Here is a 15,582-nt window from a genome sequence, read left to right as displayed (position 1 = left end):
CAATCCGAAAAGGCTACATACTGGATGATTCCATTTATATAATATTTTAGAAAAAACAAAGCTCTGGGGAAAGCAAAAAGATCAGTGGTTGCCAGGGTTGCACGAATGGAAAGATTAATAGCAGAGTAAAGAGGATTTTTAGGGCAGTAAAACTACTCTGTAGGATACTACAACTAAATATTTGCCAAAACTCATAGAATATACAACTCCAAGAGTGAACCTCAGTGTAAACTATGAAATTTTGGTGATAATGATGTCTCAATGTACAGTCAAGAATTATAACAAATGTATTCCTGTGGTGGAGATGCCGATAGAGTGGCTGTGCATGTATAGGGGCAGCAGCTAGATGGGAACTCTCTGTACTTCCTGCTCAGCTTTACTATGAATCTAAAACTGCTCTAAAAAATAAAGTCTACTTTAAAAACTATAACTGTAATCCTTCCAGCTCTAAAATATGATTATTCTAAATATTTTTAAGGGAGAAAATAATCCGTGTTTATTGATTTTTAAAATCAGCTTAAAATCCTATTTGTTTTGAGGCTCCAAACCAAATAAAACATTTTTTTAAATCCACATCTATTCTTTAAAAGTACTAAATATTTTTTATAATTTAAAAATGACACATACCTTTAATAGATCACAGCACAATGATTTAGTCAACTGACATTTACATAACAGCAGGGTTTTTTAAATTTTTTATTTATTTTTATTTATTTATTTATTTATTTATTTATTTATTTATTATATTTATTTTTTAATACTGAACTATAGAGTCCTGCTTGTCAAACTAATTTTTATCCTCTGGTCTGATCTACCAGCAGGTGGCCTGGAGACCTGAGGCTCAGAATGTCTACCACAAGAGATGACTCCGATCTCTCCTATGCCCTCCCCACGCCCTTCCTGCCCTGGCTGAGACATATGCACCCACAAGGAGAACCATGAGGGCTGCTCATGTCCAGGGTCATGGTCTGAGTGAGCAGTGAGGGCCCTGCCAAGAACTCCCATTCCAGTGGCTCATTGACCGCTGAGTATGTTCGCCTTTGTGTGTATTAACCTACTGAACAGCCACAGAGATAAGTATGGAAGAAAGAGATGCCCCAGACAGAATAAAGAACTTGCTTGAATGGTAACGTTTCAGATCACAGACAACTCAGTGCCTTTTTTTTTTTTCCATCAGTAACTGGAGTTTCCTGAGTTATAAACTGAGAAAACTGAATAATACATCATGGAGGGCAGCAGTCAGTTTACACTGAGGGTCTCTTTATTTCTGACCATTTCTTTACAAAATCCACCCAGGGAGAACTCCAACATATGTCTCAAGCTCGAATCCACCTAAAGAAATTTAGATTCATATTTCTGACTCTATAGGACACATGTCCCCAAAAGGCCTATTACCTCTCAGAGTTAACTTTTCCCTCTGCAATCCTGCACCCTCGCTTAATCACTTTTTCTTTTCACATTTACATTGAGCAGATATCTGAAACCACGGGTCTGTTCTCCCTTTACGATTCAACTATGTCCTAGATTTCAGCTTCCAAGTGCTCAGAAGAAAGCTTTTGATAGATGCACCCAGGTAGTTAGGGGTATTTCAGAGGTATATGATGGGCTGGGGATGATAGAATGTGTTATCTCCACAGTGCAGACAGGGGCTGGAACTAATCCAGATGATCCTGGGACGTCCTAAGACTCTCAGAATCTCAAACAGTTCAGCCCGACACTGGGCAAATCTTCCCAGTTGGAGGATCCCCTGAGAGCTGTAACTCTCCTGAGGGACAGGATACAGCTCTTGACTTAAACTGGGCAGCCCGGAGGTGTGTCGCAGCAGCTTCTCCATGATGGCCATGGAGATGAGGTTTCCACGCAGGCTGAAGAACATGAGCTGGGGGCAATGGCTCAAGGCAGGCAGGATGGCCTCAAGATGGGAGTCCATGATCCCACACTGATCTAAGTACAGTTCCTGGAGGGTGGCTGCAACTTTCTCCAACAGAACTGGGAGGAGCTCAGGACTAGAGTAGGTCAGGGAGATGCCACGCAGATCCAGGCCCTTTAGCTGACTGATGTTCGGACACTGGGACAGATGGCTCAAGTCTGAATCCGAAAGGAGGCAGTGAGTTATTGCAAGGTTGTCCAAGGGGGTTGTCAGACACCTGGGGAGAAAAAGAGGAATTATGTCTTAGAAACTGGGGTGGAAAGTGAACTTAAGGTGGGAGACAAGTGATCTGCCCAAGGCTAAGTTTGGTCTCACCATCTGATAATGATCAATACCCAGAATGCCCAGTCTCATTTTATCCTGAGTTCTTTCACTTTCTTTGTGTGACTGAATCAAGTCCACAGAACCTTGAAAGCTCTCTTTCCTCATCTGTCAAAAGGGTACAACATACTCCACATTCTTTTGAGGATGAATGAAGATAATGGAATGCACTAGAACATGCTCAGAGGAGAGCCTGACACCTTGTGTCAATCAAGAGTGGGCATCACTGAATTTTAATAGTAAGTGACATCTAAAATTCTTCCTACTCAGTTTTCCTTCAGCCCATGCTTGGGCCACAGGCACCCATAACTCAGGCCAGGTGAGGCTTCTGGGTGACATGCATAGTGGACCAATGTGGGCAAGATCTCACAACATCAGCTGGGGTTGCCAGTCTACAGGGTCTTAGCTACATCCCTGCATCATCTGCAAACCATCTTCCAATTTTTATTATCCCTTTGGCTCCTGCTCCATTACTGTCATCTCCAGAATCATGCATTTTCCATATATTAAGTACCTTATCTGGAGCAAAAAACAACCTTTTACAGACAGGGTATCTGAGAAAGGCTCAATGTGGTCACAAAACTGATGAGCACAGAGCTTCCATTTAGAAATGTTCAGGCCTGATGGAGTTTTCATTCTGTAAGGCCCCCTATACCTTACCTATTTTCCTAAGTCATCTAAACAAAGATATCGCTTCCTAAAGAAGAAATCACATACCCACACCCACTAGATCCTAACCTCTAGTCCATATCTTCCTGGCAGGGTATCCCTTTCCAGAGCCCCTATCCCAGTTTGGGCTCCTACCTTGATTTGTATGGTTATGTGATACCACACTTCAGGATAGACCAGCAAAGCGGACAGTGTGTTTCACATTCTAGTGTTGGGTTCGCTGTTACCTGGCCAGTGGTGCACACTCACCTGAGCATCTGGTCCAGGCAGCCTTCAAGGTAGGAGGGAGATTCCATACGGATATCCCGGAGGTGGTGCAGCCTGAGGAACTGAGAGGTAATTTGGACAACATGCTGCTCCTCCTGTTCCTCAAGTGCAGGCACATGGATGTGGGAGAGAAGGAGTCTCTGCACATTACTCATCTGGCCCAGGAGAGGAGCAAACATGGCCAGGGTGGACAGATGCCAGGCGCAATTCACTTGCACCTCCTGGATACAGTTCAGCTGCACCATACTCAGGACCTTCACAATATTTTCCATGGGCATTGAAAGTATCTTCAGTTTCTTACAGCACAGGTGTATGGAAGCTTTCCTCTCCTCCACCCACCTCATGAGGTAGGTGAGGAATCCATCCATGGTCCTTTCTTTGAGGTGAATTTCTATGAACACCACCAAGGGAACCAAGGACTGCTCTGCCCTTGACCTGTCCTCAGCCACTGGTGCCATCAGAGTGCTTGAACATCCATGGGCCCTGTCTCCAGACCACATTCTCCAGAAGTCTTGTCCAGTATGCCTTAAATCCAGCACCTGCAGTTTGCACCTCCTGTGGGGGAAACAGCGGATTGGCAGCAATGGTTTAAGATCCACACATAATGAAACCACAGTCTCAGAATTTAGGCAACACTTAGACTTCCCACGTGTGCTTTTACTTCACATTCCTGACATCACCTGCTGTCTTGCCCTCTTCTTCCCTCTCTGCCTTACCTTCCTCCATTTCCTTTTCCCCTTCGATCCTTTCTTGTTCTCCACTTCTAGTACCTTCCTTCTAGTGATGCTTAAGCATCACTAGAAGGAGGTGGAGCATGTACTTTCAAGTTCCCTTGCATCTTAAGCACTCCTACGCTTCCGGAAGGCATTTCCCAAAGTGAGCTCAGCAATGGTCAAGGCCTCTGTGTTTCTTCATTGGAGTCATCAGAAGCCTCTGGTCCATCCCATGTCCATCCACTCTCCTGACCCCAGGTGTCTCTTCAAAGACTCCCCAGACCCTACCAGGCTACCTGGATCAGACTCACCTGGGGCGATCCTTCTGGGCAATCAGGATATCAAGCCCAGCCAGCACTGCTTGTAAGGTTCCCAGATGAGGCATCTTCATCAGGTCCCCCAGAGGCAGGCGGACAAAGGGCCAGGCTTGCACCATGGCCTTCAGGGTCTCACTGCGACTCCCATAGAATGCTTCCATGAACAGTGGGGGGAAGAGCTCAATGGGCAGATACTCCAGAGCAGTGATGTTTGAGGCCTCATCCCTCAGTAGGCTCATTCCCGCCAGGCCCAGGAGTCTGGGTGGGTTCCAGACACTCATCCTGACTCTGCTCCAAAAGGAATCCTGTGGAAACATGCAGGGAACAAGGCATCTTTCTCAGTCAAGCATGAACACCCCTTAGTCTGTCTTCTCACCCTGCAGAGGAACAAACTCATAGCCAAATCACTGCTCCAACAGTAGTGGAAGAGCCTCTGTTTAGCAGAATTCTACTCTAGTCTCTGTGGGCACAAATCCATAACGCTGCCTCTACAGGAACCAGAGCAAGCCTCTTTCCAAGGAGGTAGAAAACCAATGACTTGCCCATTCATTTCCATTCACTGCTTTGCTTAATTGTATTACACTGGGAATTGGGTACCATGAGCCTGAAGGCTTACCCTAATCTTTTTGGTGAAAACTTTTAGAAAATCACTTAGGTCCCTAAAACTATGGGAATAAGAGCATTACATGGCCCAACACAGCCTCCATCCTCAATTCCCACTGTTCACTGGGCTGGAAAAGAAGAAAGACATACCCCTAAAATGAATGCTCTTTTGTGTACAAACTAAATATTTTAAATGTCAAGAAATAAAATTCCAAACAGTTAGATGTTTTCATTAAAAGGAAAATCTTCTTGGTTAAGATAATTAAAAATGATATAAACCAAAGGACAAATCAAAATGTTGAGAATGAGGCAAAACTACACTGAGAGGCAAAACCAAAGCATTAAATTTGTTCATCGGAAAAGAAATAACTAAAGAAACCCCTCTCCCTGCCATCCTGAGCTACATGGCACAATTCAAGACCAGCTGACCATACATAAGAGGAGAGTGTCCCTAACTGAGGTCTATAACTTACCAGCTCTGATGTGGTTGGCAGGGTGCTCAGTCCTAAGACCGGGTGGAGAACCCAGACAGTGACTCCAGAGGAAGAAGTTTCTGCATCTCTTCTTTGATGCCTGAGGCTTTTATAGGTCTTTCTAATCACATCTTCCCCATTTCCAACTACTAACAACAAATCAGAAAGCGATGCCTGATTAGATTCCAGACTGTCCATCAGGTTAATCCTGATTGGATTTTCACCTACATCCTGATGAATTGATTGAATCTGATTTTCATTCAGGAGGGAATAAATGGGGGTAGGGGATTCAAGGACTCAATCATTGATTCATTGCACAAACATTGATTGAGTTTTACTAATAGGGTCAGTTATAGCCATGGGTGTGGGAAGAGATTATTGGTTCCTGATATTGGACAGAAACAACAAAACTAGAAAGCATCATTGTTGGAGAATCTTTGCGCAGATCAAACTAATCAAGATGTCCAACAATTAAAACATTATAAAAATATGGTGATGTCATTCCCAAAGGAAACAACATAAACTTCTATCTGCCTCAAGTTGTCACTTAGGTGTTATATAAGAAACATAGCAGATCATGAGCCTATTCAGGGAGCAATGGAAATGCAATAGGGGATATGCTTGGTACTCTGGGCTTAAGTCAGGGCTTCTCTGAAGCAGGTCAGGTCAAAATCACAATGAGAAGGAAGAGTGAGGACTGGGCAGTGTGGAGCTGGGCATTCCTAAAGGGACACTGTGAATGAATCAAGACAGTGTATAGTATGGGTATATTTTTTTTCTCTTGGGAAAATGGAGACTAAAAGGTTTTTCTCTTGGTGGAGTTTAGAAATTAAAAAGGGAACCTGTGTCATGTTTAAGGTGTTTCCTTCCGGAAAGATGGTATCAGTACAGCAAAGTAGCATGAAAAGACTAAATCTGAGAATGTGAGCAGAAGGAGAGGTTGGGAGCCCTGAGAAGACAGGCATTTCCAAGTCTGAGATCCACTGAGGGTGGGCACTGTGGGCTGTTTGGGAACTTGGACCCAGGGGGAGACATGAACGTGGATAAGTTGCACCAAACCTTGTGCTCATCGTGGCAGCTGCTACCAGTAAACATTTTCTTTTAGGTTCTTCCCACAGAGGATGCTCCCAGATGGCAATTAGCCCCAGCCATTTTCCTAGGGGCTTGGCAGCCAAACCATAATTGCATTGACCCCTTTCCAAGTATATTTTGATAGTTAGTACTTCCTCAAAATTAGAAAAGTTCAACACAAATTCTGATCAAAGTGACGTCATTAGACACAGAAATAAAACCCTGTTCTCATATTAAGCACTGTTCACAAATACTAACACCTTTCCCTACAAAATTCAGAAGCTATATTTGGTGTTTAAGGATCTGCCATGTTCAGGGATAACTCCCACCCTGGGCTGCATCACATGAAGATTTTTTTGATTGTTCAGGATACAAAGAAAGTGTGACCCTTCCTCCACCCCCAAGCATTCTCCATGCCTTTATTTCCTCCATTCACTGTGATGTCCATGTAATTCAATTATAAAGCAGCCTAAGAAGACTAGGAGACTTGAAGAGTGTTCTCCATCTTGGTATCTTTCCAGAAGATTCCTTTCACCACATTTCTGCTATGGGTATAAACAGCCTCTGCATAAAATAGGGATAAACTGAATTGTACTCAGTAGACATTTTACCTCTCAGGGCAGTAAACACATTTACTAATGAGCTACAGTAGAGTGAGATTAGTAACAATGATAATCATAAACAACTCTTTTTAATTGAACACAAAGCTTGGTGAGCAATGGTGTCAGCACTTTTTATCCATTACCTCAAATAACCTTCACAGGAAATGAAAAGTTCACTGCTCTTTTCCCATTTTTAGGCTGGTGGATTCAGGTGTGGGCTTGGGAGAGAAACCTGATCACTTCCACACTGTGAATAATTGGTAGATTCCCTCAGGTGAGGGGTTCAGAAGGAACCTAAACATTAGGAAAAACTGACTGACAAACTTCACATGATGTCAGTGTAAATGGGCAAATAGCAGAGTCCAAGCTGGGGATGTCTCTATGGGATCCCAGTCCATGAGATCCAAAGATATAGGAGGGGTCAAAATGTTGAAATGTTCTAGAATTTTAAAAGCCCAGCTGTCTCCCTTCCTCCTGGGTAGAGGAAACCTCCTCTGTCCACCTCCACACAGAGCCTGTTTACTCAGGGGACACACTGGCTGTCGAGGAGGAGGGAGCACATGTGCACAGAGGTGCCGTCCTTCCTGCCCAATTCTGGGTCCAGCAGGACTCCCAGAGTCTGGTGAGAGTCTGGATCTGGCATTTCTAGCCTGTCCTGGTTGCATGTCCTCATGACCTTGTTTGCTGCCCAGGTCAGAGCTACCCTCTGAACCCATCAGGGGGACGTCCTGTCCTGCTTTTCCTGCCACAGTATCCCAAGTGAGATTCTAAAACATCTCCTCCCAGGTCTCTGCATAAGGGTTTAGAATATATATGTGCATCCAGTTCCCTCTCCCAGCATGAACTGACTTGGCAGCCCTCTCTTTCTGAAGCCCACCAACATCACCTCTCCTCGAACCTGGAGCCTGGCTACAATGCTGGGACACCCTTCCACTGGGATCAGCAGAAATCAAGGAACTCTTCTCTAATTCTACTGAGTTATTTTGTAGAATATGACTAACCCCAAGGCATAGAGTTTCCCTGCTGCACTTCTGGATCCATCGAGGCACACAGGAATGCTGAAGGGTGAACTTTCCTGGGTAGCAGAGGAGGATCTTGACTCCTCTGGTCTTCCTAGGTGTGACAGGTGATGGAGCACCCTGAAGACCAGTCTCCTGCAGAGGTCCTCCCATCTGTGGCTCTCTTGGCCCAGCCCTTGAGCTGACAAATTTCTCCTCAGGTCCAGTAAGCCTTTTTTTCTCTCCTAAGTCAAATCTCTTCTTACCCTGAATGTCTTGCTTTCTGTGCCTTTTTAAAGTCCAGGTCTCTGTGTTGACCCTCCTTGCCCCCTCCAGTCTCAACAGGGTCTCATTCTACTTTAGATCTTGCTATAAACAAGGAGCTGTTGCTCTTTCTTCCTCATCAATAAAGACTTGATGACAACATTACCCTGGGTCCAGGCAATTAATCCCAAAGGACAGGCTTGTAGAGACATGGTGGGTGGGGAGGGTGTCTGGGACTCTCTCCAGGCAGGATTGGGCCACAGGGAATGAAGGAAAGAAGAGAGAGGAGTGCAGAGAATATCCAGAGGAGCTGGCGTAGGGCCCAGATGAGGGGGGAGTAGAGAAATGTCAGCCTAGCAGGAGATCATGTCCTCTGGCTCTCACAGGACTGTGTCCCATCAAGTCTGGGGACTTGTGTCTGAGGCCACTGGGGACACTGAGGCCCCGGATTTGGGACTGTGAGTTCCCAGGGTCTGGATTTGCTTGCCCTGACTGGCATCAGGCTCCAGTGGCTGCCCTCACACTCACCCCAAGGGCACAGTGTCTGGCCAGCGAAGAGGCTGGAGAGAGAAAGAGTGAGCATCCAGTCAGGGGCAAATATCAGGGGCAGGTTAGGAGGGAAGGGGAGGGTCCTCACCTTGACATTTATGCCAGAGGAAGGGATACTCTTTGGAAATTTTGCAGTTTTGTCTCCTCACTCATCACAGCTTCCAGACTTTGGGAATTGTGTTTTTCAGGAGAAAATGAGAAATAATGAGGTCTGTTACTGTGTCTCCGTCATCCAAATGACAGCAAATTGCCTACTTTAATCCTTATGAAGGTCATAGGAGATGAAAGTCAAGCCAGGACCCATTGCTTGTCCAGCACAAATGAAGGAGGAGCACAGGGACCTGTACTGGCCTCCCTCTTGTGGGAAAATCCTCCAACGTCCCGGGCTGAGGACTGACAGGAGCTTCTGGTGGTGGCGGTGGAGTGGGGGGAGTGGGGGTGGGGGACGATTCTGTGGACAAGTTCACTGGGATGTCTCCAGCACATGTGACACAGCCTAATACTGTTACCCAGTATTGCTCTCTCCCTCTTTTCTCCTTGATTCATTTAAAAGTATTATTTTTTCTTCTTGTAACTGGAAATTTGTACCCTTTGACGTATTTCTCTCCACTCCCTCCGGCCCAGCCCCTGTCAACCACAATTTTATTCTCTCTTCATGAGAAATTGATTTTCTTTTCCTTTTTTTGAGTCTACATATAAATGATATGATGTAGTATTTGTCTTTCTCTCTCTGGCTTACTTCACTTAGCATAACGTCCTCCAAGTTTATCCATATTTTCACAAATGGCAGAATTTCCTTTTTATGGCTGAATAATATACCAGTATGAACATATACAACTTTTCCTTTATTCATTCATCCATCAAAGGACTTTTAGGTTGTTTCCATATTGTGGCTATTGTGAATAACGCTGCAGTGAACATGGGTGTTCAGACGTCTCTTCAAGGATCTAGTACACTCACAGTGACTATAGTTAATAATATAATATTGTATATTTAAAATTTGCTGAGAGTAGATCTTATAAGCATTCTCACGACACACACAAAAAGAGTTAACTATGAGGTTGTGGATGTCTTAATTATCTTGACCTTGGTAATCATTTCACAATGTATACGTATATCACATCACCACATTGCACACTTTAAATATCTACTCTCTCTCTCTCTCTTTTTTTTTTTAGATTTGTTTCCCATATAGGCCATTGCAGAGTACTGAGTAGAGTTCCCTGTGTTATACAACAGGTTCTTATAAGTTAGGACAGTGAAAATACTCCATATGATACTACACTAGTAGATACATGCAACTGTATATTTGTCAAAACCCATAGAACGTACAACCCTTAGAGTGAACCTTGGTGTAAACTATGAAGTTTGGTTGATAAGGGTGTCTCAATGGAGATTCATGAATTATAAGAAATGTACTCTTCTGGTGGGAGATTTGGATATCCATGGAGGCTGTACACGTGGGGGCAAGAGACAAATGGGAACTCTCTGTACTTTCTGCTCAATTTCACTGTGAATCTAATAAAACTGCTCTAAAAAATAAAGCCTACTTTAAAAAATATAATTGTAATCCTAGCTCTAAAATTTTATTATTCTAAATATTTTTAAAGGAGAAAAAATCTCATTCATTGATCTTTAAAATCAGTTTTCATGTCTTATTTGTCTTGAGATGCCAAAGGAAGTTCAACATTTTTTAAAAAATCCACATGCATTCTTTACAAGTACTAAATTACCTCTATAATTTTCAAAGAAATTTTGTGTATTTAATATTCATATAAATGTGCAAATATTTAAACTCAACTAGTATTAACAGGACAGCAAAATTTTTAAAAAGTACTGACGTATACAGTCCTGCTTATAAAACTGATTTATATCCTCCTGTCTCTGATCTACCAGCTGGTGGCCTAGGAGACCTAAGGCTCAGAATGTCTATCACTAGAGATGAATCCAATCTCCCCTATGCCCTCCCTTCCTCCTCCCTGCACTGGCTGCTAGAGCAGCTTGAGTGAATCATGATTCATTGGTGTCCACATGTGAAAGGTGAGACCCATTTCAGGCCCTGGGTTTGCTCTCCACCCTGTTGTAAGGAACAGAGGGTAAGCTAGAGGAATGTAGATACTAAGGTTTCCACTAGGAGAGAAAAAGAAGGGAAAGACTCATTTAATTATCTCTTAGTGTATGCCAGCTCCAGGGCCAAGCCCTCAAGTGCATTATCTCATTGGAACTTACAAATGTCTAATGAGCTCGGTTTGTATCATTATCTTCCTTTTGCAAGGTAACCGAGGCTTTTGCTTAAGGTTCCTCCACCCCTATATCCACTCCATCCCTGGAGCACCAACACACTGAATTTCCCATCAACTCCTTGAGTCAACTTTTCCCCTTCAATCTTGTACCCTTGCTGGATCACCTTTCCTTTTCACATTCACATTGAGCAGATGCCTGAAACCATAGGTCTGTGTTCTCTTCACAGTGCACCTATTTCCTAGGTTTCAGTTTCCAGTGCCCAGAAGAAAGCTTTTCATAGAGGCAACCAACTAGGGAGGGACAAGACAGCAGTATATAACGGTCTTCTCATGACAGAATATCTCATTGCCCCAGCGAGGACAGGGGCTAGAGCTAATCCAGATGGTCCTGGGCCTTCCTAAGTTCCTCATAATCTCAATCAGCTCAACCTGAAGCTGAGCAAGTCTCCCCAGCTGTAGAATTCTCTGAGAGCTGTAACTCTCCCTTGGGGCAGGATACAGCTCTAGAATTAAACTGGGCAGTCCATCAGTATGACGCAGCAGCTTCTCCATGATGGCCATGGAGAGGAGGTTCCCACACATGCTGAAGGTCCTGAGCTGGGAGCAGTGGCTCAGGGCAGGCAGGATGGCCTCAAGTTGACAGTCCATGATTCCACACAGATTTAAGTCCAGTTCCTGGAGGGTGGCTGCAACTTTCTCCAGCAGAACTTGGAGGAGCTCAGGACTAAAGTCAGTCAGTGTGACACCACTCAGATCCAGGCCCTTTAGCTGACTGATGTTCAGGCAGTGGGACAGATGTTTCAAGTCTGATTCTGTAATCAGACAGTGAGTTATTGCGAGGTTCTCCAAGGGAGTCTTCAGGCACCTGGGAGAGAAACTGAGGAATTAGGTCTTGGAAACTGGGGTGGAAGGTGACCTCAAGGTGGGAGATAAGTGATTTACCCAAGGCCAAGGTCATTTTGACCATCTGATAACAATCAATACCCAGAATGCCCAATCTCATTTTAGCCTGACTCCTGTCATCTTCTTTGTTTGGCTGAGATAAGTACACAGAATCTTGAAAGCTCTCTTTCCTCATCAGTCAAGCAGGGTACAACATGCTCCACTTCCTTCTGTGGATGAACGAAAATAGTGGAATTCGCTAGAACATGCTCAGAGGAGAGCCTAGCACAGAGTCTCAATCAAGAGTGGGCATCACTGAATTTTCATATTTAGGGTCAAAAAAATACTCTCAAATCAGGGTGCCTTTAGCTCACTACTTGAGCCCCAGGTGCCCATATCTCTGGGCCAGATGAGGCTGGAGGGAGACATGCACAGAGAACCAACCTGGACAAGATCCCACATCATCAACTGGGGTTTCCAGTCTGCAGGGGCTCAGTTACATCCCTGCATCATCTGCAAACCACCTACCACTTTTTATTTTGCTTTTGGCTCCCCATTCCTTACCACCAGCATCATGCATTTCCCACATATTAATTACCTTATCTGGAGCACAAACAACATTTTACAGATGGGGAGTTTGAGACAGGCTCACTGTGGTCACAAAACGGTTGAGCACAGAGCTTCTCTAGAAATACTCAGGTCTGAGGTTGTTTCCCCTCTTCAGTGTCCTCTTACCTGTTTTTTTTTTTAAAGTCACCTGAACAAAGACATCTCTTCCTGAGAAAGAAATCACAAACACTCTGATACATCTGAACCCTCCAATCTATAGCTTCCTAGCATGGTGTCCCTTTCCAGAGCCTCTATCGCACTTTGTCCCTCTACCTTGATTTGTGTGGTTATGTGATGCCACACTTCAGGATAGAGCAACAAAGGAAACAATGCGTGTGACATTCTAGTGTTGTGTTCTCTGTTACTCGGTCAGTTGTGCCATCCTCACCTGAGCATCTTGTCCAGGCGACCTTGGAGGAAGGAGGGAGATTCCATACGGATATCCCGGAGGTGGTGCAGCCTGAGGAACTGAGAGGTAATTTGGATGACGTGCTGGTCCTCCTGTTCCTCAAGCACAGGCACATGGATGTGGGAGAGAAGGAGTCTCTGCACATTACCCATCTGGCCCAGGAGAGGAGCAAACATGGCCAGGGTGGACAGATGCCAGGTGCAATTCACTTGTACCTCCTGGATACAGTCCAACTGCACCATACCCAGGACCGTCATAATACTTTCCATGGACATTGTAACAATTTTCAGCTTCTTACAGCACAGGTGTATGGAAACTTTTCTCTTCTCCACCCACTGCATAAGGTAGATAAAGAATTCATCCATGGTCCCTTCATTGAGGCAAAGTTCTATAAACACCTCCAAGGGAGCCAAGGGCTGCTCTGTCCTTGACCTGTCCTTAGCCACTGGTGCCATCGATGAGCTTGAGGACACATGGACATTGGATCCAGACCACATGCTCCAGAAGTCCTGGCCAGTATTCCTTAAATCCAGCACCCGCAGTTTGCACCTCCTGTAGGGGAAACAGCAGATGGGCAGCGATGGTTTAAGATCCACACTAAATGAAACCACAGTCTCAGAATTTAGGCAACACTCATTTCCCACACGTGCTTTTACTTCACATTCCTGACATCACCTGCTGCCTTGCCCTCTTCTTCCCTCTCTGCCTTTCTTTCCTCCGTCTCCTTTCCCCCTTCCATTCTTTCTGGTTTTCTACTTCTGGTACCTTTAATCATCACTAGAAGGCTGTGGGGGCATGTTTTTTCAGGCTCCCCTGTATTTTAGGCACTCCTACACTTCCAGAAGGCATTTCCCGAAGTGAGCTCAGCAATGTCCAAGGCCTCTGAGCTTCTTCCTTGGCATCATCAGAAGCCTCTGGTCCATCCCTTGGCTATCTACTCTTATGACACCAGCTGTCTCTTCAACAATGTCTAGGACCCTACCAGCCTACCTGGCAGACTCACCTGGGGCAATCCTTCTGGGCAAGCAGGACATCAAGCCCATCCAACACTGCTTGTAAGGTCCCCACATGAAGCATCTCCATCAGGCCTCCCAGAGGTAGGCGGACAAAGGGCCAGGCTTGCACCATGGCCTTCAGGGTCTCACTGCGTCTCCCATGAAAGGCCTCCATGAACAGTGGTGGGAAGAACTCTGTTGGTAGATCCCCCAGAGCAGCGAAGGCCAAGGCCTCATCCCTCAGCAGGCTCATTCCCACCAGGTCCAGGAGTCTGGGTGGATTCCAGATACTCATTCTGATCTTTTCCAAAAGGAACCCTGGGGAAGCCATCAGAGAACAAGACATCCTTTTCATGCCAAGCATGAGCAAGCCTCCATTGTCTCCCCACCCTTCAGAGGGACTTAGCGCAGTGGTAGAAGAGCCTCAATTTTCCCCAATTCCACTCTAGGTTCAGTGGGCACAAAGCCATAACTCTTTCCCTACTGGCAGCAGAACAAGTATCTCACAAGTATCGAAGAAAAGGAAAGGCAACCACTAGTCCATCCATTTCCACCCACTGCTTTGCTTAATTCATGTCCCAGTGGTAAGTGTGTACCATGAGCCTTAACAATGTCCCTTCTCTTTCTTGGGGGAAAACTTTCAGACCATCACTTAGGGCCCCAAAACTATGGGAATAGGAGCGTCATGTGGCCCAGCACAGCCTCCATCCTCAATTCCCACAGTTAACTTGGCTGAGAAAGACGAAGGAGATACCCCTAAAATGAATGCTATTTGCACAAAGTAAATATTTTAAATGTCAAGAAATAAAATTCCAAAGAGATACTTTTCATTAAAAAGAATATCTGCTTGGTTAAGACATTTAAAAATAATATAAACCAAAGCACAAATCAAAGTATTTGGGATTAAGGCAAAATTACACTTAGAGGTAAAACCAAAATCTTAAATCAGTTTATCTGAAAAGAAATAAGAAACCTACCATATCAAGCTGCATGCCACCATTCAAGACACAGAGATCATGGGTAACATGAGGGTGTCCTTAGCTGAGGTATGTAACTGACCAACTCTGATGATATTGGGGGAGGCGGGGTGCTAGGACCTCAGACTCCTCGGAAAATCCAGGAGGTGACTGGATTCTGCATCTCTTCTTTGGTACATGAAGATTTTATATACCTTTCTAATCACAACTTCCTTCTTTCCAACTACTAACTTCCAATCAGAAAGCATACCTGATTAGATTCCAGACTGTCCATCAGGTTAATCCTGATCGGATCTTTGTCTATCTCAAGAGGAATGGATTGAATCAGATATTCATTCAGGAAAGAGAACGAATGAGGGAGGGATATTGGAGTCAAAGCCTCCTTCCTTGATTCACTCCACAAATATTGATTGGGTTTTACCAATACCAATAGTTATACCTGTGGGTATGAGACAGGGAAGGAGTTATCTATTTGTGATATTGGATAGGAGAAACAAAAATTTAAAGCATCAGTGTTGGGGGATCTTTGGCCATATCACAATTATCAAAATGTCCCAGAATAAAAACAGCTTCATGGAGACAGTGGTGTTGTTCCCAAAGGAAACACAATAAATCCATCCCTGTATCAAATGTCACTTAGGTGTTATGTCGGAAACATGGGAGATCATGAGCTTATTCAGGCAGCAAGGG

At 44.6% G+C, this 15,582-nt stretch overlaps 2 protein-coding genes across 2 annotated transcripts; both read right to left on the bottom strand.

Annotated features, from left to right (window-relative positions):
- Positions 1-1,588: 1,588 nt before the first annotated feature.
- Positions 1,589-4,498, bottom strand: LOC118881212 (PRAME family member 8-like). The gene is made up of 3 exons (XM_036825870.1): positions 4,212-4,498; positions 3,170-3,742; positions 1,589-2,147 (listed from the first exon to the last, which is right to left on the bottom strand). Exons 1-3 carry the CDS (start codon positions 4,496-4,498, stop codon positions 1,589-1,591), a joined length of 1,419 nt encoding a protein of 472 aa, XP_036681765.1.
- A 6,813-nt stretch (positions 4,499-11,311) lies between these two features.
- Positions 11,312-14,210, bottom strand: LOC118881179 (PRAME family member 12-like). The gene is made up of 3 exons (XM_036825790.1): positions 13,924-14,210; positions 12,900-13,472; positions 11,312-11,885 (listed from the first exon to the last, which is right to left on the bottom strand). Exons 1-3 carry the CDS (start codon positions 14,208-14,210, stop codon positions 11,312-11,314), a joined length of 1,434 nt encoding a protein of 477 aa, XP_036681685.1.
- Between the last annotated feature and the right edge of the window lie 1,372 nt (positions 14,211-15,582).

Source organism: Balaenoptera musculus, chromosome 1 (assembly GCF_009873245.2).
Source record: "Balaenoptera musculus isolate JJ_BM4_2016_0621 chromosome 1, mBalMus1.pri.v3, whole genome shotgun sequence".
Taxonomy (NCBI): Eukaryota; Metazoa; Chordata; class Mammalia; order Artiodactyla; family Balaenopteridae; genus Balaenoptera; species Balaenoptera musculus.
Note: the sequence above shows the minus strand (reverse complement) of the source record. Positions and strands in the feature narration are given on the sequence as shown.